Source organism: Crinia signifera, chromosome 11 (assembly GCF_055691185.1).
Source record: "Crinia signifera chromosome 11, ASM5569118v1, whole genome shotgun sequence".
NCBI classification, from domain to species: Eukaryota; Metazoa; Chordata; class Amphibia; order Anura; family Myobatrachidae; genus Crinia; species Crinia signifera.
The window spans coordinates 113,803,526-113,827,901 of NC_139227.1; the positions used below are offsets into that span (position 1 = coordinate 113,803,526).

The 24,376-nt window shown below is 45.6% G+C and overlaps 1 protein-coding gene and 1 long non-coding RNA gene across 5 annotated transcripts in view; both read left to right on the plus strand.

Annotated features, from left to right (window-relative positions):
* QSER1 (glutamine and serine rich 1) overlaps window positions 1-16,994 on the plus strand; it is a 59,884-nt gene extending 42,890 nt beyond the window's left edge. For 2 of the 4 annotated variants that reach the window (XM_083164300.1, XM_083164298.1), the window contains exons 5-13: window positions 840-1,099; window positions 2,352-2,468; window positions 6,458-6,591; window positions 7,028-7,242; window positions 9,280-9,420; window positions 9,553-9,650; window positions 12,560-12,712; window positions 14,226-14,321; window positions 15,703-16,994. In XM_083164300.1, coding sequence (XP_083020426.1) covers window positions 840-1,099; window positions 2,352-2,468; window positions 6,458-6,591; window positions 7,028-7,242; window positions 9,280-9,420; window positions 9,553-9,650; window positions 12,560-12,712; window positions 14,226-14,321; window positions 15,703-15,843 — 1,355 coding nt within the window. In that variant the 3' untranslated portion in view covers window positions 15,844-16,994. The remainder of the gene's footprint in view (window positions 1-839; window positions 1,100-2,351; window positions 2,469-6,457; window positions 6,592-7,027; window positions 7,243-9,279; window positions 9,421-9,552; window positions 9,651-12,559; window positions 12,713-14,225; window positions 14,322-15,702) is intronic. The other 2 variants (XM_083164301.1, XM_083164299.1) reach the window with 1 other exon arrangement.
* The window catches only part of LOC146045472 (uncharacterized), a 365,523-nt gene that overhangs the window by 225,869 nt on the left and 115,278 nt on the right, over window positions 1-24,376 (plus strand). The gene's annotated exons all lie outside the window — the stretch shown is intronic.

Consider the following 24,376-nt stretch of genomic DNA (forward strand, 5'->3'; position numbering starts at 1 on the left):
TGGTACTATTCTATTCTCCCTCCAAGCCCTAGTGCAGTGGTTCTCAATCTCTGTCCTCAATGACCCCCCAACAGTCCATGTTTTGGTGGTCTCCTCACAGAATCACAGGTGAAGTAATTAGCTTCACCTGTCATCTTTTAAAAATGCATCAGTGGATAATGAGTGCACCTGTGTACCTGCCAGGTGACCTGGAAAATGTGCACTGTTGGGGGTCTTAGAGGACCGAGGTTAAGAACCAGTGCCCTAGTGGATGTCAGGGCATGAAACACTGCCTGTTGGCTCAAAAAACCATGAAAAACTCATGTTGACTTTTTGACTGTCGACCTAGCCATTGTCAACGTAATGTTTGTGTCGACCTTCCAACCCTAGCCATGTCGACTTATACTACAGGGATTTCTATGTATATATTAGTGTGCCCAGATGCCCTTCTCTAATCGCCGGTTTCTATCTAGAAATCAAATTTCCTGAAGCCCTATAGAGCTTTATGTAGTAGTGTATCACCCTCCATATCCCTCTTCCCTGATCTCGTTGCAGCAATATATTTAGGAGAAATTACTGCTCACGTTCCTATCCCTGTGTGCCGGTCTGGGTAGGCTCTGCTCTTTAATTACTCACAGCCCTAAGCTCGGAACTGGTAAGAACTCCTCTCACTTGTCATTGGTACCCGTAAATCGGGGGTAAGCCACCGAGGTCGAGGTTAAACCTCCCAGGGAACAGAGCCAAGGAAATACCATGTGGCCAATATCAGGCTAGAAGAGATTGTTGTTCTGCAAGTGGGAACCTGTCAAACACAGAGCAGTCATGTGACTAACACCTCTTGTTTTTTTTTCCTCCTGGAGAAGGAGACAAGACAGCGGCTCCAGGAAAACAGGACTCGCCCCCTGTGTCTTCCCCGAGGAACGCCCAGGATAAGGTGAAAGGAGATGCACAGAAGACTGCACAGAGTGAGCCCATCCCTGGCGAGCAGCTCGCCAAGACTCAGGATTGCATCGCCATCGAAGGTTTCACGGATGATGAAAACTTGGAAAGCGGAGGGGAGGGGATTTACCGGGAGCGCGATGAGTTTGTGGTGAAGATTGAAGACATAGACCCGTTAAAGGTAAGTTGTATCCTTGTGTTTCCCTTCAAACCCGTCATTCCATCATCTAACACCCTGGACTGTCGCAGCGCATGCCGTTCCGCTTTCCTGCTCTGGTGCTTCTAGAACACTCTGGTCTGTACGCTGCAGCCCAGGTAGGCAAGAATGACTGCAGAGGTTGTGACCGGTGCTAGAACTAATCTGCTTATATACCGTATACACACTCAAGTCTTCAAGTACCCACAACAGGTCATGTTTTCAGGATTTCTTTACGTATGTCCAGTTGAGTTGTTTTATTTCACTGGGTCAGTAATAATTGTATCTGGTTTTCAGACTGAAATCCTAGAAACATGCCCTGTTGGGGGTACATAATGACTCTGGATGAGAACCACTGTTTTGTGTCGTCATGCTTGAAGTCATCTATGTACAGTAAACATATATATTACGCAAATGATGCCCTTGTAGCTGGCTGCACTTATAGTATTCCCTCGTGTGAGTCCTATTGAGAGGTGTCTTTTATACGTCTTTGCTGCAGTTTCGCACAACAGCCTCTCTTAGCGCGATCTGCGAAATTCTGTATACAGATGTAGCCGGCTTCATCTTCATCACGGGGCACATGAGACGCCCCCGTGGCAACGGCGCTCCCCCCCACCGGTCCCCATCGCCGCCCCGACAACCCCCAACCCTGCCTGTCTCCCCGAAGCGGAGACGGGCAGGGACCCGCTGCCGAGAGACTGGGACGTGCGTGCGCATTAGACACACGCGCGTCCCAGTTTAATCGAGTCCCTGTCTGCCGGCGCTCACCAGAGGGGGTGTTCTGGAGGGCGCCGAGCAAAGATGACTGGGGCTCCATCTGTATATAATTCTAATAAATTATATTATTTGCAATGCTAGGATGCACTCAGACTGTGTTGAGTTATTAGATACACTGTGTGTGACTGCGTCTCTGATCTGTATACAAAGCGCTACAATGCCCAGGACGTGGCTTCGTATATCGCACCGTGTATGGGCACCTTCAGGTATACACGTGTCGCACCTCCAATTAATCTGCACAGTTCCCTGACACCTCCGAGTCCCCATGTATTATGACCAAGATGCGTTTTCAGGGGACAAATGGCATCTCGCCCTGCGTACTGAGTAGAGATGTATGGGGAGATCTGTAGATAGTTTGTTGCCTTACATTTTACCCTAACTTCTGTGTTTTTCACCTCTGCATTTGCATAATAAACAATTCTTTATAATTTTACGTTTTTAATTTATTTGTTTGGTTTAGGAGGCATTGCGTACTGGCAAGGAACCCCCGGCTATATGGAAAGTGCAGAAGGCCTTGCTTCAGAAATTTATTCCTGAAATGCGGGAAGGACAGAGATCATTCGCAGCCACAAACAGTGTAAGTTATCCAGCTAAATCGGTGATTTTCAACTGGCGGCGCACCAAGCACGTCTTTAAATTTGCCAAGGCACACGATGAGACCCCTGCAGGAAGAAACACATTGGCACCCAGTTGGAAAAAAAAAAAAAATGTCCCCCATATGAAAAAAACAATCACACTGGTCCCGACAGGACCAGTGTGATTGTATTGGCGTTCACATGAAAACAAGAGACCAGTGAATAACAGTTGAACTGGTGGTGGCTGTAAATTGGTATGGACATCTCCAGCTCCGGTGGTACACTTGAGTATAACGGCACAGTGGTTGAAAAACACTGATCTGGGTCCACAATGGGTACACGGTTGTGGATCAAAGTTTCAACTGTGAATACTCCAATGGCGGTCTATATATTGACTGTTGGCATGTTAACCGGAACCAGGGTACACAGTATCCCCCCAACTGTTGCAAGGCCAAGTATCCCTTTATGATCTAACTATCCGAGATGGGCCGATGTCCCCAGCCTTGTCTGGTGCCAACCCCGGAAAATCCAATCTGCAGTGATTTTAGTTTGTGGAATCGATCCGTAATTCTCACCCATTGTTTGTACAATGCATCCGGAGATGTACAATCCGTACAGGACATCACTAAAAATAAATTATAAATGCAATTAGGATCTTTTTGTGGACTATATTTTACTTGTTAAAACTATTTTGGTTGTAATTTACTTTGGTTTTCAAGCATACTTACATTCCATCATACCTCAGGAATTATTACAACGTGTTCTCATAGGAGTGTCCTAAAAGGAAAATGGGTAATGGACTATTTGTTTCAAATGGAAAGAAATTAACAGAGGTTAATTTGGAAACTCTTTTTCTGGAGTGGCTGTTTTCGAGCTGCTGCTTTGGTGAGAGTTGGTCAGTCCCTCAATGGATACAAGCAAAAAATAATAATAATAATGCAGCAGCGCTTTCAATGAGGTAGATAAATTCAATAAGTGAATTTGTAAAAAAAAACAGCAATTTTAATGTAGATAAAAATGAATGTTTAAACAGCGTATATAGAATATGACTCGAACCAAGAACATGTGCAAATGTAGCGTAGTTTGATGGTAAATTATAACCTGCACTGATCCAATCAGCAGTCCCAACCAAATGAAGTCTCAGCTTGTGTGAATTCCAGGGTGATGCTGGAGGGATCAGTCCTAAGACCAATCTTAAACCTCACCAGGGGCACGACTTGTATCTCCCAATAATAAGGGATTTGCGTATGCTGGAGGACAGTCCAAAGATATGGAGAGTTGTGGAGTAAGGTCCAATAAAGTGCACATTCCAGGATAAACACCAACGCGTTTCGCCGGTCAGATTGCCAGCTTTATCAAGGTGTCTAATTGCTGATATTTATGGGACTTCATTTGGTTGGGACTGCTGATTTGGATTAGTGCAGGGTATAATTTACCATCAAACTACGCTATATTTGCACATGTTCTTGGTTCCCGTCATATTCTATATACGCTGTTTATTTTAGCCATTCATTTTTATCTACTACATTAAAATTGCTGTATTTTACAGATTCGCTTAATTGTGTACCTCATTGAAAGCGCTGCTTTATTATTATGTGTTGAGCTACTTGTTTCAGCAAGTTAAATAGCACTTCAGAGACTGAACTGACGCATTTCTAGTGTGTAGTATTGTAGTGCGGCAGATTCTGGTTTGAAAAATAAGATATTTAGCATTTTCCTGTATAATTGGACGTACAGACGGCAATTCTGATTCATTATCGATGGCCGTCTGGTTGCTGGAATCGGACAGGAGGGAGGGCGGCAGGAGGGGGGCGGGGGGATATGCTGCATAGCGCAGAATTATACGGTTTTAGATCTTCTAGATCAAAGCCGAAATAGGCTTCCCGGGGGACACGATCACTAGGTCTACAAGCATTAGGTCGATAGGGTCATTATGTCAACATGGGGTTTTTCAAGTTTTTTGGGTGGGGAACAGACATGTGCCGACAGGCCCTAACATCCACTAGGACGTGGTGGGAGAATAAGTGTGCCAAGCGTAGTGTCAAAATTTGGGGCAAAAAAAAAAAAAAGTGAAAAACCCCATGTTGACCTTTGACTGTTGACCTTCCCCATGTCGACATAATGCTTGTAGACCTAGTTGCGGTCTATCCAATGATCCCATTCCGTTGCCAGACAAGTCTATTTCTGCTTCCGATCACAATGCCGTGGGGCCGCACAATCTGCATTGAAGGCAGTTAACACTCTTCGATTCAGTGTCATTTTCGATTCGGATTCGCTTCTATAAGCAAAATAGATTTGAAAATTACCCTGAATGGAAGCGTGTAGGGGGCTTTCTGATGTAATATTAAAGGCCACTTTTTTGGGTGGTTCTACTACTCCTCCCTATATAATGACTAGGATTCAGTGACTTGGGCCAGATTCTCTAAGCTTCAAAAGTGATAAAATGGAGAGTGATAAACAGGCAGCCAATCAGCTCCTACCTGCCATATCACAGCCTGTGTTTGAAAAATCTCAGGCAGGAGCTGATTTGCTGGTTGTTTATCACTCTCCATTTTATCACTTTTGAAGCTTAGAGAATCTGTCCCTATGTAACTAGACAGTCCACCAGCTCTTGGTAACACGGGGGTAGATGTATGAAGCAGTGATAAGGGAGGAGTGAGCCAGAAGAGGAGTGGCCCCATGGCAACCAATCAGCACTGAAGTAACCTCTATAATTTGCATAATATAAAATTATACAGAGCAGCTGATTGTTTGCCATGGGTCACTTCTACCCCATGGTCCTATATATTAAAGCCCTATATTATGTTTACATTCTACTTGATGGAATGAATGAATAATTTGCTTTGTGTGTGATCACCAGGGGGCAGTTTTGCATTGATTTTTAACTTTGCCAAAGCAGCATATTGGCAGCTTCCACTCTTACTAAATCTAAAAGGGGGTATCCAAAGCCAGTGAAAAGTTTTTGTGACTATCGGCTGAAAAAAGCAGCGTAAGCGATTGGGGGTTTTTTTCTGCCAAAATTCATGCTCCCATCTTTTATTGTTTTTACTATCCTATTCCAAATTCAAGAAAAATAGATTCAAATGATAATTCTTGCACTCAATGCCTATGATGTAGGTAGAAGTGGGAAAATCAGCCTGTACCCCAAAACAAATGCTGAACTATCTTAGGATAGCAGAACTGCGGTGTATAAGATTTTGGAGATTTAAATTGAGTCACAGGGCAGTATTCAATGTGAAAAATATGCCGTGCATGGCGAGAGATTTTTTCTCTCGCCATGCACTCGCCGTGTTCCAGAGGGCTCGCTGCCACTCCTGCTCGCTCTATTCAATGTGGTTAAGACTCCCCTATAGCCAGCGGGGGGACCCAGTATTCACTGCACCCGATCGTACATATGTAATGATCGTATGCAGTGAATATATGAATATGTAATGAGCGGCTCGAGCGCTCCGGCCCCCTGCTGGCTGCTCTGTGTAAAAAAAAAAATTAAAAAAATATATTTTTTTTAAATTAAATATATATTCATATCACATGAATAAAAATAACATGCCCCTTCACAGAAAAAAAGTCCTGATTTTTTTTACACCAAAATTAAAAAAAAAAACCCTTTAGTTTAAAAGTTCACATTCCAGCTCTCCATGAAAAGATGGAGAATTGCTACACGGAGAGACACGGCGAAAATCACTTAGAAAGACGGCGAATATTTCACATTGAATAGGGTTGCTCGCTTTTGGAGAGCAAAATGCTCCGTCCAAGGCGAAAAAAGCACAAATTCGCCATAAAACAGGGTGAATTTTTCTCATTGAATACTGCCCACAGAAATGACTGTTATTTGCAGTTTATGCTGCTAATTGGGTATTAGGAGGAATCCGTCTTCCTGTGTCTGTTTTATTGGATGTTTATCGAAGATACATTTAAATCAAGTATATGTTCTTTTTATCATTCAAATCTATTTCCCTCTAACACTTTAACGGTTTCCTCTTTTGAACAGTACCTTGGCTACTTCGGAGATGCCAAAACAAAGTATAAGCGCGTGTACGTGAAGTTTGTTGAGAACGCTAACAAAAAGGAGTACGTGAGGGTCTGTTCCCGAAAACCCAAGAGCAAAGCTGCCCCAGTTCCCAGGTACCTGCACTGCCCACTCAAATATCACGAAGATAGATGCTCTTCCTGTGGAGGAAGAACGTGGCCTCCAAAATAAGCAGGGGTGGGTAGGAAAAGGGGTCCGATATGCTGGGCTGCCTTCTCTCATGTCTGCTGGATAATAAGATTTACTTCTCATCCTCTGTGATTAACCGCAGTACTCAGCTGTCAGTGTTATCTGGCCGCTCCCAGCATCTTCTATAAAGCGTCAAGCAGTGAGGGATGTGGACAGCAAGCGTTTGCTGCTGATGTTGGCAAGAGAGCGGTTGTCCTTGCATGAACTATGAGGATTAATTGTGCATTGTCTCAAACGATATTTTTGGTAACAAAAAAAATGATAGCCTGGGCCTTGTTAGATTTTTTTTTTTCTTAATTATCCCCGTTTGCGCTGAACATTTTTTCCATTGTTTTATTTCAGCCGGACCTCTCACGCAAAAGTTAGCGCGAGTAACAAAGCCTCCTCCGAAACGCCACCTCCGAAAAACGTGCCGCCAAAAGTGGTCGCTGCAAAACCAAAACCCAAGCAGCAGAAAGCAAAAGCGGAACCTCCACCAAAGAAGAGGAAACAGTGGAAGGAAGAGTTCTCATCGTCTCAGTCGGACTCCTCGCCAGACATGCAGAGCGACGAAGAAGGTGATAACCTCATACCGGGTACCTTTATGCGTGAGGCCAACTGCAGGGGCCCTGTTCATAAGGCTGGCATGTGTAGTGCCTACATAGTGCTTAACATTGACATAAATACCCAACAAAGTTATCTGTAGGTAAAAAAAGCTAACTACTCCTCACCTCTACGAGGTGAAGTACGGCCAGTGACCACTAGGGGCCACTGGACGGACCTCGGTGAAGGCAAGTTTTGCAGGACCGCTAATCTGTTCCCAACTTGCTGGGTATGGAGAGAGGGAGCCGTGAAGACCGAGACGTAGGACCAGATAGGGGGTGGAGTTTATGGGCTAAAAACTGTTACAGCTCAAAGTGAAAGTACATTGCAGAAGCCGTCATTTTAACAGGCTTTTAACTAGTAAGAAATAATACAAACTAAACGTATGGAAATTTAGATTTTTTTTTATTTCTGTAGGGCAGACATTATCCCCAGCGCTTTACAGTAAATATTTGGTTATTTCCATCAGTCCTTGACCCAGTAGAGCTTAGGGGGACAATTCAATTAGGGTTTGGGCACCCACCAATAGCTGTTGGCAGCAATTCAACTGTTTTGCTGCTTGTGCGCCAATTTGGCTAATGATAAGATCACTCTATGAAGAAATTTCTAGTGTCCCGTCTGGATTCTGAAACAACACTTTTCCTGAGGAGGAATCAAGTCCAGTTTAGCCATCTGGAACGATTGAATATCCTCCGATGGACATTCAAAAAACCTATTGAATTTGACCCCCCTAGAATGTATAGGTCATTGGTACGGCCTCATCTAGAGTATTGTGTTCAGTTCTGGAGGCCATATCTCCAGAAGGATATAAATACATTGGAGAATCAGAGGTGGTAGAGGCTAAGACAGTAGAACAATGTAAACATCCTTGGGATAGGCATATGAATATCCTTACAAAGAAATAAGGATTACAAAGGGTTGAGATTACCTGAAGGGTAAAAAGGGGCAGACTAGATGGGCCAAATGGTTCTGATCTGCCATAAAATTCTATGTTTCTATAGAAAAGAGTGGAGAGGAGCTGATTTGGTTGGTACTTTATCTCTCTCCAAGCTGACCTTTTCGGCTACTGTCACACATTTGATTGAATACTTTTATTTTAACCCTTTGCAGTCCAAAGGTTTGTTTTTTTTGCAATTCAGTCTAGTTTAAATTAATAGTAATTTTTTTTTTATTATTCAAAAAATGGTCTACATTACAATAAGAACAGTAACATCGTTCAACATTCAAAGTGGCTCACCACTGGATCTGTTACTAGCGCTAGGGCTGTTGAGCCTGGCTAGACGTTTGACCTGGGTTAAAATACTTGTAATCCCAGATATTTATTTAACACTGCCCTTGCTTATCCTGTGCTAGGGACAGGTAATGGAGAGCAGAGTCATTTACTGCAGAGTTCCTAGTGGAGTCTTGTAACCACAAGCAAATCTCTCAGACTGGGGGGGGGGGTTGTTAATAATCAGTTCAATAGGATGGGCATCATGGATGGTGTAATGGTTAGCATTACTGCCTCACGAGGTCATGGGTTCAATTCCCACCATGGCTCTAACTGTGTGGCGTTTGTATATTCTCCCCGTGCTTGGTAGGTTTCCTCCGGGTGCTCCGGTTTCCTCCCACAATCCAACAATATACCGGTAGGTTCATTGACTCCCAACAAATTAACCCTAGAATGTCTGTGTGCGTGTACATGTGGTAGGGAATATAGATTGTAAGCTCCACTGGGGCAGGAACTGAGGTGAATGTTCAACTATACTCTGTACAGCGCTGCGGCATATGTGTGCGCTATATACTGTAAGAAACTGATAATAAATAAATACTAATATTAAAGCCCATTTTAGCATGCATGAACCTGTTAGAGTGAGGAGCCCTTGGAGATTGTGGGACTAATACCTGACAAATAATCCACTTATAGTGTCTTGTTCTTATTGTACTTGAAATCTTGTATTCCACACGCATACACTATTATGTCCTGTGACTACATTCCTTTTGTGATTTGGATCTTACTATATCTTATGCAGAGTTTGAGTCCCCGCCGCCTCCCATTGTAACTCGCTTTTTGAACACGAGAGCCATGAAGGAGACGTACAAGGGATACATCGAGTTGCTGATTGGGGTTGCCCTGGATGCGGACATGATGCAGAACCTGGAGAAAGACAACGGTAACCTCGTTTGTACAGTCATCCGCCTCTCCGTCACTGCCGCGTAATCCGCACCATATCTCCGGGCTCCTCTGCTGGGGACTCTCCCTTGCGGAGGCCACCGCTGACCTTGATGAAATTCTCTGTTTTCAGATGATGTTCTTCTGCCGCATATGAGGAAGATTGAAGGCATGCTGAATGAGAACAGGAGACGGCTGCTCACCAAGCTGCAATTGGATCAGCCATTAAAGGTATTGTACACCATGGCTTGTATAGCGCTGCAGGGGATCAGATGCACTAGGGCAGGGGTTCTCAAACTATTGTGCACTGGGACCCCGCCAGACAATAAAATTCATTACAGGACCCCAGCAAGTTACCAATGGCCGCCACGTGTGTGCACTAGAGTGTACACCACCAATACTACATCTGTGTATCTGTTGGTGCTTCATCTCCCGCATCTGCTGATCTAAATTTGAAGGTGGTTGCTCCGCCCTTCGGTTCTTAGCACCTCCCAGAATCTGTGGTATGCTCACTTCAAACTATGGGCCTTATTCTGGTTGGTTCGGACGGATGCGTATTTGCGGACAGGCACCAAGTGTTCTTAGCCCCGCCTTCCATACGGATCGCTCACACTGTCCGAATGCGCTAAGACACCGAATGGACCACGAGTGGATGTTTCATGTGACCACCTCCTCCATATGTGGGAACCTCTGCCATCCTCCGATGGCCGCCGACCATCGAATGCTGGACCGAGCGGTCAGGCAGCACCGAGTGCTCCAGACCACTCGGACATTTCTCCGTGTGAAAGCAGGGATATGGGCGGGCAGCTGACATCCGGCTATGTCATATGTCCGCCCCCCACACGTGCGTCACGGCCGGATTACCATACGTACGCCCAGCGATTTCATGGGAACACCCATGAAGCGAGGAGCGTATGCATATGGTAATGAGCCCAAACAGCCCTTCAGGCCCCTTTCCACCCCCTGTTTGAATTGTACAGAATTCACGCTGTATTCGGACGTGGGCGGCGGTCGCACATGCGCAGATACGCCTCTGCACATGCGCAAACACCAACCATCGGCCGTCCGTCCGCATTTGGAGCCATCCGGACCAACCAGAATAAGGCACTATGGTTGAATCTGCTGAACGCATCTCTCTACGCACCAGAACGATCCTGGCCAATTGCTTTCTGTGAAGTGCCCACCTCAACACTCTCATGGGAGAGTGGTCCACTCCACCCACCTGTCACTAGCCTCTGTGTAGCTGAGCAAGATCCTTAATATTGCTCCCAGACACAACAAGAGTAGTGTGCAGCGCCCCCCCCCCCCCCCCCCCCCCCGGATCCGCCACTGGCACTGCAAGCATTCATAAATTAGAGTACTTTGCCATCATAGTTATAATTGAGGAGTGCCTAGTGTGAACAACCTTAACGTGAGGTTCCCAGCATGCCCCTGGAGTGTGGCCCACACATGAGATGAAGCCCACTTCTCTGCTTGCACGTGGGACAAGATGCACATGTTACAAAGTGTTCTCTCTTTTGGGGCAGAGGTGAAAATGGCGGAATACATTGTGAGTCCTGTCTGTTATACGGAAGCTGCTGCAGCCACTATTGTTACCTGTGTCTGCAACTTCCCCAAATAACAAACGGCTAAACTGTTACATCATCGTGTGTAGTGTGGTGGTGAGAGGAGCGTGTGGTGAGAGGAGCGCGTGGTCAGCCGTTCTCCTCTGGTACCACAGCAGAAGCAGGTTGGTTACATGTCTGAAATAGATAAAGCGGCTGCTACAGAAAATGTATGGGACCTGAATTCCATGGGTCCATATTACTACAGGGTATAACCCTAATGTATGCGGTTATTAGCCCAGAATGTTCCCTGTATTAATAAAATCACAAATCGGCTCATCTCTTGCCCAGTAAGGGGCGGTTGTCCGAATCGGCTTTATTGGCCGGGTGTACTCGTGTATACTAGGAATTGGATTTGGAACAGCCGGTTAGGTACAATTAGACAGTGACAGTACAGATATACATAACACGTATACGCTAGATGTACCCTGGGGATTATAGACGCAGGGAACACATACCCGCCGAGCTGCACAGCGCCTAGGCAGCCATCAGCGGCGCCACTGGTTATTGCAGCAGCCAGGGTAGGTAACATTATAAGCAGGGACAGTACAGTTATCACACAGGGAACACATACCTGCCGAGCTGCACAGCGCCTAGGCAGCCATCAGCGGCACCACTGGTCATTGCAGCAGCCAGGTAGGTGACTATATAAGCAGAGACAGTATAGTATCACACAGGGAACACATACCTGCCGAGCTGCACAGCGCCTAGGCAGCCATCAGCGGCACCACTGGTCATTGCAGCAGCCAGGGTAGGTAACATTATAAGCAGGGACAGTACAGTATCACACAGGGAACATGTACAGAAAAACAGATATATATTAAAAAAGGGGGAACGTATTTGGCTGAGCTGCACAGCTCCTAGGCAGCCATCAGCGGCACCATCTTGGTTAAAGTTACTTCCAGTTCAGCAGCAGGACCTGAACAGGCCATTTTTCATGTGGGGAGAGTGTGAGAGTCGGGTGATCTTCAGTCTGCAGAAAAGCTTCTGATCAGAAGCAGTCACAAGATGGAACAGAAAGTATGGACGTGTCTCCGGCACCTGCTGCGACCTCCTTTAGATCTCATCCCACCCTTCCTCAAGCGTCTATACAAACCTAGATGGTATACAGGGTTACGTTACACAGAATATTTAAAAAATCATTAATACCAACCTATTAAACAGGCATGTCCAAACGATGGGCCAGCTGCTGTTAAACAACAAGTCCCATCATGCCGTGCCACAGTTTTGCTATTAGGGAATGCTAAATCTATGACAAGGCATGCTGGGATTTGTAGTTTCACAACAGCTGGAGGGGCACAGTTTGGACATGCCTGTCTTAAAGTTTATTGATGTGCAGCCTGGTTCTTACAGAATGAAATATTGCAGTAGTCTTGTATCTGTTTTTATTTTTTATTGGCTGTTTGAAAATGAAACCGTGACTGCAGTTGTATGAATGAGGTGTCTGGTTTCTGTGTGTACTGGTGATAGCCGGACGTTAGGAGAGTGCGCTGTGCATCGCTGCTGGCTAACCGCTGTCTGGTTTGGTCTCCGCAGAACGCCTTGGAAAACTACCCGGATATAACCACGATTAATCGGGATGCAAAAGGCAAATCAGGAGGGGCGGCTGTGTGTAAAGTGAAAGTACACGGCAAATGGTACAACAAGAAAACTATGAGGCCGACAAAGACCGCGGCAAAGCAGACACAGGTACGTCCTGATCTCAGAGCACAATTGTGTAATATATTTAAGACAACACTGGGCCTAGTGGGTGCCGGGTGACTCACCGGGAGTTGGGATTCCAGCAGTCGTTTCTCCAACATCGGAATCCTGACTAACACGGGCTATGACCCCCACGTGTGGGGGGGGGTGTCCATAGCCCCCACGTCGGAGCAGACCCCCTTTATTCTGCTCCACTCATTTCTTCGATGATCCTTGGAGAGAGAAGGACGAACCCAAATCTTGCAGCAGAAATCTGTGCTAAGATCTTTGTTTTCACAGAAGCCATTTGGCTCCTAGGGACGGTAATGTCATGGGGTCCCCCAAGGTCTGTCGGAGGGGGACATTTAAGTTCCCCGACCCCTTTATTTATTTTTTTCTCCCTAAGGAATCTTTTGGTTCCAGGGAAATGCGAAAGTGAGGGCTCCATATTCTTTTGGGTAACTGGGGCGTGCACCTCGTTTCAGTAATGATAAAACAAACTGTGCTGTATAATACACAGAGACGGGGAGGTGGGGGCAGACACTAACGTTTACATGCCATCTGCAATATCCAGCTGTGGATTAGGCACTTAGAGGACGTCACTTCATCCAACACTAGCAGGCTGTCCGCGGATCATCTTATTACCAGATAAAAGGCAGAACAGCGACATGTTTATATACAGAGATTCCTTATACTGGATTACTCTGTAGCTCCGTCCAAGCCCTGCTCACATCACTCACAGCGCTGCAGACGGCCTGTCGGAGGCAAAGCAGCCATTCCGGTGTTACATAGAAAGCATAATATGCCCGTTCCTTCCCTTCAGAGATGAAATACGGTCACAGACCCTGTGTTCTGTCCTTAGTAATAAGTGGCCAGTATTTCCAGGTGTAGTATTTTCTGGAAACTCACAGATATCTGCAACCACCTGACTTCCTGCAGTATATACAGTATGTCCCCAAACTCCTGTATTGTCGGGGCAAGTAGGTATGAGCTGCGCAAGTGTTGCTTATTTAGAGATGCCCGTCGGAACTCCCTCCATCCGTTCTTACCATCGATGGTGACAAAAAGATATCAGCATGTAACACCAATGGTTTTAACCATTGGTCCTTATTGGTCGAGTAGCTCAGTACTGCTGCTATGTAAGAGCTGGGGTGGCGCAGAGGGGGGGGGGGGGTTTGCTGCTGACTTGACAGCTGGGTCGGTGAATTCCGCTATATAGCGATATGGACCATCGACATTCCTGTATGTGTGTCACTATAGCTGTCTTGACAGTGTGGCACCATGGCTACAAACTATGGTGGAAACTTATTTGGTTCTCCACTATCGATGGTAAAAAAAATTTACTTTTTTATCATAAGACCATCGATTATTTAAAATGGTCGATGGTCACCCTATGCTTGTCCGCATGTTGGTAACCTCGTAGGATGTGTTGTATTTTACTGTATGGTCCCCCCCATTAGTGCCCTCTTATTCTGTCACTTGTAAAGGTATTTAGTGACTGTTATCCTTTGTTTTATGACAGGAGTTCACTGTAGATCCAGAGAAATCGCAGCTGTGCTCACTGTATCACGCACTCCACCATTACAAATACCACATATATCTCATATGCAAAGACGAGGTAAGTTCTTGCAGCCCAGCCGTCCCCTGTTGCCGGGTATCCAGTGACTGTCTCTGTAATGCGGAGGGGGTTTATGTGTCTACAAGTGAGAAGAGGCGCAGCCCACTGATTTATCACTAGCTCCCACAATTGTAGTCCTTACTATCTGAAGTTGAGCCCATGCTTGGATTTCAGAGATCCGTCAACAACTGTCTTCCTCCATACACAGAATCTCACAGAGCCTAAAATAAGCCCAGGACCCTCCCAGTAGTCAGGCTGGTTCAGCGCTCTCATCCCTTACCTCCCCTTCTCACAAGACCGACCCGACTAGGCTCTGTACGCTTATGGATGGGATGGACGGAGCGCAGCAGATGTGTGTACACTTCTCTATACATGTGCTGTATGCTATAACCCACCGTCTCTGCACAGAACTTAGAATCTTTCTGTGGTATCTTGTACTGCATTGTTTAAGGCTATTTATTTATAGTAGGGGAGTTATCATAGGAGAAAGAGAGAGGGTTATACTGACAATGAGAAGTGCATCTAGTTGAGACCAGTTTGCTGTGTGGTAAGGTGAGGCTGAAGGACAGGTGAGAAGAGCCTGAGAAACTACAAATCCCATCATGCCCTACCACAGTTTTACTTTCAGGTAATGCCAAAACTCTAGCATGGCATCCTGGGATGTGTTGTTTCACAAGAGCTGGAGTGTCACAGTTTGGCCAGGAATGATGTAGTAGGATTATAGTCGGGGCAAAGGATAGGAAATAAGTTAGCCAAGAAACCTCCGTGAGCTTTTCGTCATTGACTCCATAGAGGAGATTCTGTATGATGAGAGAATAATGAATTCCCGAGCATCTGATAAGCAGGAGAGTCATTCCGGGAAGTCATATGAGACGGTATCCAGACTGATCATAGACTCGTGATACAGTCGTATGGTCGACAGTCAAAAGGTCGACAGGGTCAAAAATTTGGCAGTCAAAAGGTCGACATGCATTTTTTACTAAATTTTCAGCCGACATGTACCGACAGGCGGTATTTCATGCCCTACCATCCACTAGGGCGTGGTGGGAGAGTAAAATAGTGTGCCGAGCGCAGCGAGCCATGCGAGGGGACGCTGTACACTTAGACAGTGTCCATGTCAACCTAGACACCCAAAAAACTCGCGTCGACCTTTAACCACGTCGACCTTGTAACTGTCGACCATTAGTGGTGGACCATATGACTGTCTATCATGAGTCTGTCTATGTTTTATACCATAACCCTTGAGACTACTACAAGAGCTTTGTGATTACTATGTGCCTATGATGTGTAGCCACTAGAGGGCAGTGTTGTGCTTGCTATACATCGCGTTTGCCTCGGTCACGTGATTTTTACATTTATTTTCTGTCCCATATTCTTCCAGGTTACCTCTGTTCAAAAATCAAATCGGGACCTACAGCAAGTGGAGCTTATTAACCAATGCCTGAAAAAAATGAAATGGGTGGAGGATCTCTTTGAAAAGTTTGGCGAACTTTTGAGCCGGGTGCAACAGACATGCTCTTAAGACCCTGACTTTATTTTTTCAAATATTTTTTTCCCCCCTCTGTCTCTGACCCCTGTCCTTACCAGTATATCACCCCCAAAGCATTAACCCATTGAAAGCAGAGACAAAAGACTGTCATGTCACTATACATGTCTGGCTGGCCTAGCAAGACTGCTGGTGAATGCTTTGTCCGCTATCCAACGATAGTGCGCTGGGAAGGAAAATACGGACAGGAATACCGGGCGACAAACAGCACGTGTTACACGTTTTTTTTTATTGTTTTTCTTCTTTTTTTTTTTTATCTTTTTATTCTTTTCTTTTTTTTTTCCTCTGGCAAAATGATACAGCATGCACTAAAAATATAGAATGACCTTTTATTACTTATAGCGTTAACACTTTAAACTGCTTTCCTACAATTTTTGTTTTTCCTGACTCCCTCTCCCGGATTTTCCTCCACGCTCAAGGATAATAAAAAAACAAAAACTTAAAATAAATAAAAAAAAAAAAGGTTCATGGTGGAGGTACAAGAAGAACAATATTTGCATTTTAATTTCCAGACCGCCACATTTAGAATATTGTACATTTTGTAAAAGAGAGTTTTGCGATACATCAATATACGATAGCCACAGTGATTAAACCAGTAGAAACGGAATCATTTACGCTTTACGGACTTCTCTTCCTTTTTTTTTTTTTTTTTTTTATTTTGTTCAGGTGACTGAACGCGGAGTTGGTGCAATTCTTTGACTGCTTTTTTGTGTCAAATTATATTGTAATGGATAAAAAAAAAATGACATTAACTATTTTCCCTGTTTTGAAAAAAGCTATTTTCCTTTATACTGTGTTTTTTCTTTAAAAAAAAAAAAAAAACTTCAATTGTACATTTTATCTCACGAATAGTTGTATTTTTCACAGAGAAAATATTGTGGTTAAACTTCTGTTTCCTGGATCTTTGTAATAATACACCTCCCCGTTGTCTCGGTAAACCCTCTTCATTTCCATGTTGATTTCAGATTGTATGCAATATCTCTAAGCAATGCTTCTCTTCCCCTCCACCTAGTTGTTAGCGACCGTTTTAACCGCCATATGTATAGCGGGTTACCTATAGTTTTTACAATGTAGACGATGCAACCAATTTTCTGATCCTTGGAAATAAATTACTTACTTAACATGTATTTTGATGAATGGAGCATTGATTACCTAAACCTCCTGCAATATACTTTAGTTTGAGTCATCTGTCCCGCAGTGCACCCAATCATGCCATACTGAATGTATATACCACTAAACCTTTATATATGTTGATTCAATATTAAAATGCCTTGGTACAACGCACATCAAGGAGATGCCGTCTTTTGAGGAGTGAGGCCTGTCCATTCACCGAGAACCATGGATTTTGGGGACACCATCTTGCGTTTGGCGGACTGTTTTTCTGTTACCATGCGCTTTGTACAGTCGGCCATACCAAAATAAAATGTCAGACTTTTATTGCATTGCATTGTGATGTTCTGTGCCATGGGGGTGTTTGTATAGAGCAGGACAAACCAACCTGTGGCTCTCCAGATGTTGTGAAACTACAAATCCCAGCATGCATTGCCAGTTTTTACACTCCCTTAGAGCAAATATGTGGCCAGGCATAATGGGATTTGTTGTTTCACAACATCTGGAGAGCCACAGGTTGGCCAGGCCTGGTATAGAGAATTGCTCACAGGTCTGCTACAATGCATTGGATAATGGCCAATGTCACATTTTTCTCAGAACTATATTGTTTTCTGACGCTTCCCTCATTTTGAGATTGTGTTCTAACCAGTTTCCTATAGCAAATGGCACTTTTTTTTTTATGTCTTATGGGAGTTATTTACAGATTACAGACCTAAAACTACAACGCTTTGCGGGATGCGCGCAATGTTTATGTGTACTTTTTGATTTTTGTTCGTATTTCATTGGTGCCATTACAGGGTTGTCCATTTTAGGAGTTTGCTTTTTGTTAGAGCTCCGTAATTGTCTCTAGGTTCTAAATCCCCATACACACTATGGTGTACGCGTCAGAGCTAATATTGTTAATGAGATCGGGGGTGCAGCGGAATAAACTAGGTCGTCCAGTGACAACACAGGGACCCCCATCGAAGATGCAGTCCTCGACGACAGCGAAGACTGTTAATGTCCCGCGGGAATGTGCATCGTTAATGATATAGTGGGTATATACTGATATGCATGATAATAACATTAGCAAAAATTGCCTACTTTAAGTTAGGACTCAAACCCACTGGATATAAAAGCCATTAGGGCAGATGTATTAAGCCTGGCGAAGAGATAAAGTGAAAGGAGATAATGCACCGGCCAATCAACTTCCAACTGTCATATTTCAAACACAGCTGATTGGCCGGTGCGTTATCTCCTTCCAGTTTATCTCTTCACCAGGCTTAATACATCTGCCCCATTGTGTCTAGCGTGACTGTGGCCAGCGCCATTTAGTTGTGCAGTAAAACACTAGACTCTGTGGGGTTTTCTCATTAAGGGGTATATTCAAATGACGCCGGATCCATTCCGAAATTCTTTTGCCAGAATGGATCCAGCATCCATTATTCAATGCAGCGGCCAAATCCGGATGTCTGGCTCACCCGGCCAGGGCTGGTATCAGGTGAGTGTGCTGGCGGGAGCTGGGACGGGGCCAGGTGAGCTGCCCTCACCTGGCCGGCGGCAGGACGGGTTAGTGCGGTGGGTAGGTATGGGAGTCGGCGGGGGAAGGGGGGTTCGGGCAGCGGCAGACAGGAGGACGGCGCCGTTTAAGCTGCTGCTAACCCGGCACCGTCCTCCCTGCCTCAATCCGACATCTTTTCATGTCGGATTAAGATTGCCCGAAACCTGGTGTTTCCGTCAAAAGCAGATGGATTAGCGGCTATTCTGTCAATCTGCCTGGGAAAAAAAAACAGCTAGCATTGAATAGATCGGAACCCATTCCGATCTATTCATGTTGAAAACTGCCGTCTTTTCGGCAAGATGGCAATTTCAACATCAATTAAATATACCCCTAAGAGTACATCATTCTATTCTGATTCATTCAGTTAGTTCACTCTCTTTGTTATCTTAATGAATGTAGTGCCAGTTACAGATCACATCCTTATCCCCATCAAATTACTTCACAGGTATTCCGCGTCTCCTCGCGGGGCTTGCTGCACTCGCCACACTTTATAAAATCGTCTCCACGCCGACGTGGATAGTGTGAGTATGAACAGGTCAGGAGGACGTGTAAAGCGTCCCCTCGCTGGGCTCGCTGTGCTCACCACGCTTCCGGCTGGTGTGGATAGTGGGGGGTATGAACAGGTCGGGAGTACGTGTAACGCATACCCTCACTGGGCTCGCTGTGCTTGCCACGCTTCCGGCTGGTGTGGATAGTGGGGGTGTTTAAAGAAAACATTCACACCTGGCATATCATCCAGTCCAAGGAACTATAAAAACAATCATTCTTCACTTTCTGCATTCCCTTCAGATGCAGCTGATGTTGACGCAGCTGCGTCTGCATTTATGTCGCATGATATCTCAGCCGTTGGGACCAGAGTTACTGCATGTAAAACGCACAGGAAAGCGTTCTCTGCTCCAAGTGTTTTGCGCCACATAAACTCCTGCAGGTAGGAGTCAAGCTATTGGCGCACAATGACCCCTGTGTCTCTTGGTCCTCCACGTGTACGATGCCCAGAGCCTTTCAATGTTTTGGGTATGAACCCCAGTGTCTGGGTCCACGAAATTGTAGCTGTGGTTGACGCGAGCATGATGGTAATCCGCCTGCTGAAGTTGTTGAGTGTTGTATACATAGTATATTATATATTATATGTTGTATGCGCCAACAGTCAGAGTATATAGTGGAACCCGGTTCAATATGCATCTGGATGGTGGACATCAGGGTGCTGGCGTCACGGCTGGCCACAGGTGTTATGAAACATTCACCTGTCTCATGGGATATGCCTCCAAACAGCCGCAGCCGAGGCAGGACGCTTCCTACGTGATTTTTTTCGCTGGTCAAATAAATTTTTATCCACCTCAACTATTTTGCCAGGTCCGCCAATCCGAAGTTGGGGCTTTGATATCAAATCCACAGTACACGCTTCCCGCATAAGGTTCTTATAATGGTGGTTTTTTGGGGGGGGAATTAGGAGGCGCTCACAAAATTGAATGCTTGTTAGCTCAAGAAAGTATGGACCGTAGAAGGGTCATAAATGTCAGGTGACATCCGCGAAACCATTGTGGGGCCCGTAGACTAACCTCCTTGTCACAGCTTCTTATGTGGCAGTGCCACATCCGCTCCTTTATATTAAGCCTCATAGGATGCCTGTTGACACAGGTCTGAGTCTCTGGCAGCAAGTGGTGGCAACTCCTTCGTCTGCGGCAGGTTAAAGATGGTTAATGCTTTGGCAGCCATAACTGACCCAATGAAATTAGTGGTGACAGAATGCTGACTGACTACGCTAACTGCGTAACGCTGACTGAGTATGCTAACTACGGAAGCTCCGGCTAGCTCCAGGGATGCTAACTACTTAAGCGGCCATGGGAACACTACGCTGATTCTAACAGGGACCCTAACTACGCTGGCCGCGGGAACACTGACTACGTAACTGCCGCCGTGCTAACTACTTAAATGGCCTCAGGAACACTACGCTGATTCTGACAGGGACCCTAACTACGCTGGCCGCGGGAACACTGACTACGTAACTGCCGCCGTGCTTACTACTTAAGTGGCCTCAGGAACACTACGCTGATTGACAGGGATGCTTACTACGCTGGCCGCGGGAAGACCGCTGATTCTGACAGGGACGCTACGCTGACTACGTAACTGCCACCATGAAAGTACACAAGTACCGTGTTTTTATAAAAAAAAAAAAAAAAAATTAGCATTCCATGGTTTTCTGAATAATTTGGAACTGATATTTGGATAAAATATACTCAACCTGTAGTCATCTTGACACTAACCAATAAAATTAATGTTTAAACAAAAAGAATAAGAAAGGAGCAATCTAAGAGTCCTTGCAGCCTCAATATTGATGAAGGATCACTGGAAGACCGCCATCAATATTGGTCTTTTGTCGCAAATTAAAGGAATGTTACCAGATGACTTCTATGTTACATGTTCTACCATAGGAACATCTGCAAACTGTTAGATTTGAAGGTAATTGCGTGAATGCTGTAATCCCCGGAATGTGCAAGTATCATTGCCGGAGACCTGCACAATATTTTGCTATGGCCCGAGTGTTACATACCAGGACATTACGCTTGTGGGATTAAAAATCACAGGGTGGCATTTCTGAGAACTGGTACTAAGCTCACAGCCACTGTGACTGAAGGGCACCTACTGTACATGCAGTTTGTAAAGCCATGGTCTGATGGAGGGAGGGAGGGGTGGGGGGGGGAATTACCAGGCAGCAGCAGCTCCTCAACACAGCCAGGGATGTGCTTAAAGTGCTGTTACTTTTCTGTATTTTATGCTAAAGGTGCATGGCCTTGCAATTAGGCCACACCCCCTGAAAAGTTCATGTGCCCCGCCAGGCTCTGTACTGCCCTGGGTGCAGGAAAATGCCAGTAAGTGCCCTTTAAAACTCCAACTGCCTTTCTCTACGTTGCGCTGTTCTACGGTTCCTTTCCGAGCATAATAGTGTTTGCATGGACTGAGAAACCCCTTCTTACAATATGGCTAGTCTGCTTCCTTCTGATTGCCTCTGGCTTTGTGCATGTGTGAGAGAGAAAGAGATGTAGTTTCACTCGGTGCCAACAGATGGCAGTGTTTGGAGACGCAACTTATATACTGTATGTATGTATATATATATAGAGATATATATATATATATATCTATATATATATATATATATATATATATATGTGATATTACATTTAAGTTTGACCTTTATACTAACAAGCTGTTCTGCCCGGTGTTCTGCCAGAGGATGCTAAATAATGCTGTGACTGGTATGGGTCATTGGGTCCACCCACTTTAGGTCGACAGTCCTTAGGTCAACATTTGAAATAGGTCGATATGGCTATTGTTGACAGGGTTGCAAGGTCGGCAATGTCAAGGTTGACATGGGTTTTTGATGGGGGATTTTTTGTCCTGAATGTCAATATGGGCACCGTCAAAGTGCGCTGCACTCAGCATACTATTCTATCCCCCCCCCCCCCCCCCCCATCTCAATATCATGTTGACCTTTTGACTGTCGACCTAGTGATTGTGTTGTCCTTCTAGCCCTGTCGACCTATTTCAGGTGTCGACCTAAAGTATGTCGAACTAATGACCATATCCCTGCTGTGAGCGTGTTCCTATATATTCGTAGCCAATTACACAATTGACCTGGTCACCCTGCCCCCTTACTTCATATTATTATGGGGGAAGTGCCTTAGAGGGATTCAGTATTGAATCCCGGCGGTCGGGATCCCGGCGTTCAGAATCCCGACGCCGGAATCCCGACCGCCGAAATGCCGACAAGGGGGGACGTGGATCGCCCCCCCTTGCGGGCTTGCTGCGCTCGCCATGCAGCGGGCCCGGTGCCTCGCTACGCTCGGCACACTAATTCTCCCCCAGGGGTGTCGTGGACACCCACGGAGGGAGAAAGGGTCGGGATTCCGGCGTCGGGATTCTGAACGGCGGGATCCCGACCGCCGGGATGGTAACTGCATCCCCCTTAGAGACCTCTCCTCTGTACTACTGGGTTAATGCCTTTATCAGGTCATTGCATCAGATCCAGCGACTGCTGCCAGCTGACACCATGAGCGCCGTCTCCCGGTGTTGGTACCCTGCCCCCTTACTTCATATTATTATGGGGGGGAGCATCTTAGAGACATCTCCTCCGTACTACTGGGTTAATGCCTTTATCAGGTCATTGAAACAGATCCAGCGAATGCTGCCAGCTGACACCATGAGCGCCGTCTCCTTGTTTTGGTACCCTGCCCCCTTACTTCATATTATTATGGGGGGAGTGCCTTAGAGACCTCTCCTCTGCACTACTGGGTTAATGCCTTTATCTTTACATTGCAACAGATCCAGTGACTGCTGCCAGCTGACACCATGAGCACCGTCTCCTTGTTTTGGTACCCTGCCCACTTACTTCATATTATTATGGGGGGGGGGAGCATCTTAGAGACCTCTCCTCTGCACTACTGGGTTAATGCCTTTATCAGGTCATTACAACAGATCCAGTGAATACTGCCAGGTGACACCATGAGCGCCAACTCCTTGTTTTGGTACCCTGACCCTTACTTCATATTATTATGGGGGGGGGGGAGCATCTTAGAGACCTCTCCTCTGCACTACTGGGTTAATGCCTTTATCAGGTCATTACAACAGATCCAGTGAATACTGCCAGGTGACACCATGAGCGCCATCTCCTTGTTTTGATACCCTTCCCCCTTATATTATTCTGTGGGGAGTGCCTTAGAGACCTCTCCTCTGCACTACTGGGTTAATGCCTTTATCAGGTCATTACAACAGATCCAGCGAATGCTGCCAGCTGACACCATGAGCGCCGGCTCCTTGTTTTGGTAATATTGCCGCTACAGGCTTTGACAATAGACGTCCCAGAGCTATACTATTGGCATCTGGACCTCTAGTGTCCACAGCTGTCATTACCTCGGAGCTGTGCCTGTCCGGTATATGGTAATTGGTCGACATGCATTGTGTCCACCACTGCAGGTCGACACCTGAAATAGGTAGATGTGTCTGATGTTGACATTTATGTTGGATCGACACAAGCATTAGGTCAACAATGGCTAGACAAAAGTCGACATGGGTTTTTCACCTCTTTATTTTTAAAGTCAACATGTGCCGACAGCCCTTATTTCATGCCCTACCATCCACTAGGGTGTAGAGAGAGAAAACAGAATAGTGTGTTCTAAGCATGGCGAGCAGACGCAGTGCACCAATAGGGTGTCCATGATGACATTCGGGACAAAAAAAAGTGAAAAACCCACCCAATGACGTTCCCCAATGACGCCAGGTACAGCATCCTGGATAATTCATGTAACCGGGCAGATGATCGGGGAGGGGTGGAATATTATTTGTCCTGTGCAGGTGCCACAGGGTGACGTCTGTGCCACACTGGCTTCCTTTGTGTTCTGCTGCTTGCGTTCATCCCTATGGAATTCTAGATCCTGTGTCGCAATATTAACACACTTGCGCATTCCTAATCATCGCTGCAAGTGAGGTCAAATAAAACGCAGGTATTGCCGGTCAATGTAGCCTTTGTCCTCCGCTGTGTATGAATGGCGCTCTCCATATCCAAGTCTTTCCTTCTCTAGTCCACCTGGTGCCACAATCCCTTCATTCCCGCAGACTACAATGTCTCACTGTAGAATGGTGATTTTTGGCTCATTTAGCCTCAGATTTACTACAGCTACGGAAGCTGTGCCAAGCATATTACAATACAAATCCCAGTAATTACCCTGTATAAATCTATCTTGTATGAGGAGTTAATGACATTTCATAAAATGATTTGGTAATATAAAAATGCAGAGGAACAATAGGTGCATTGTCCTATTAGTAGGACAAGGAGGAGAACCTTCTCTGTTGCTTCATTGGTGC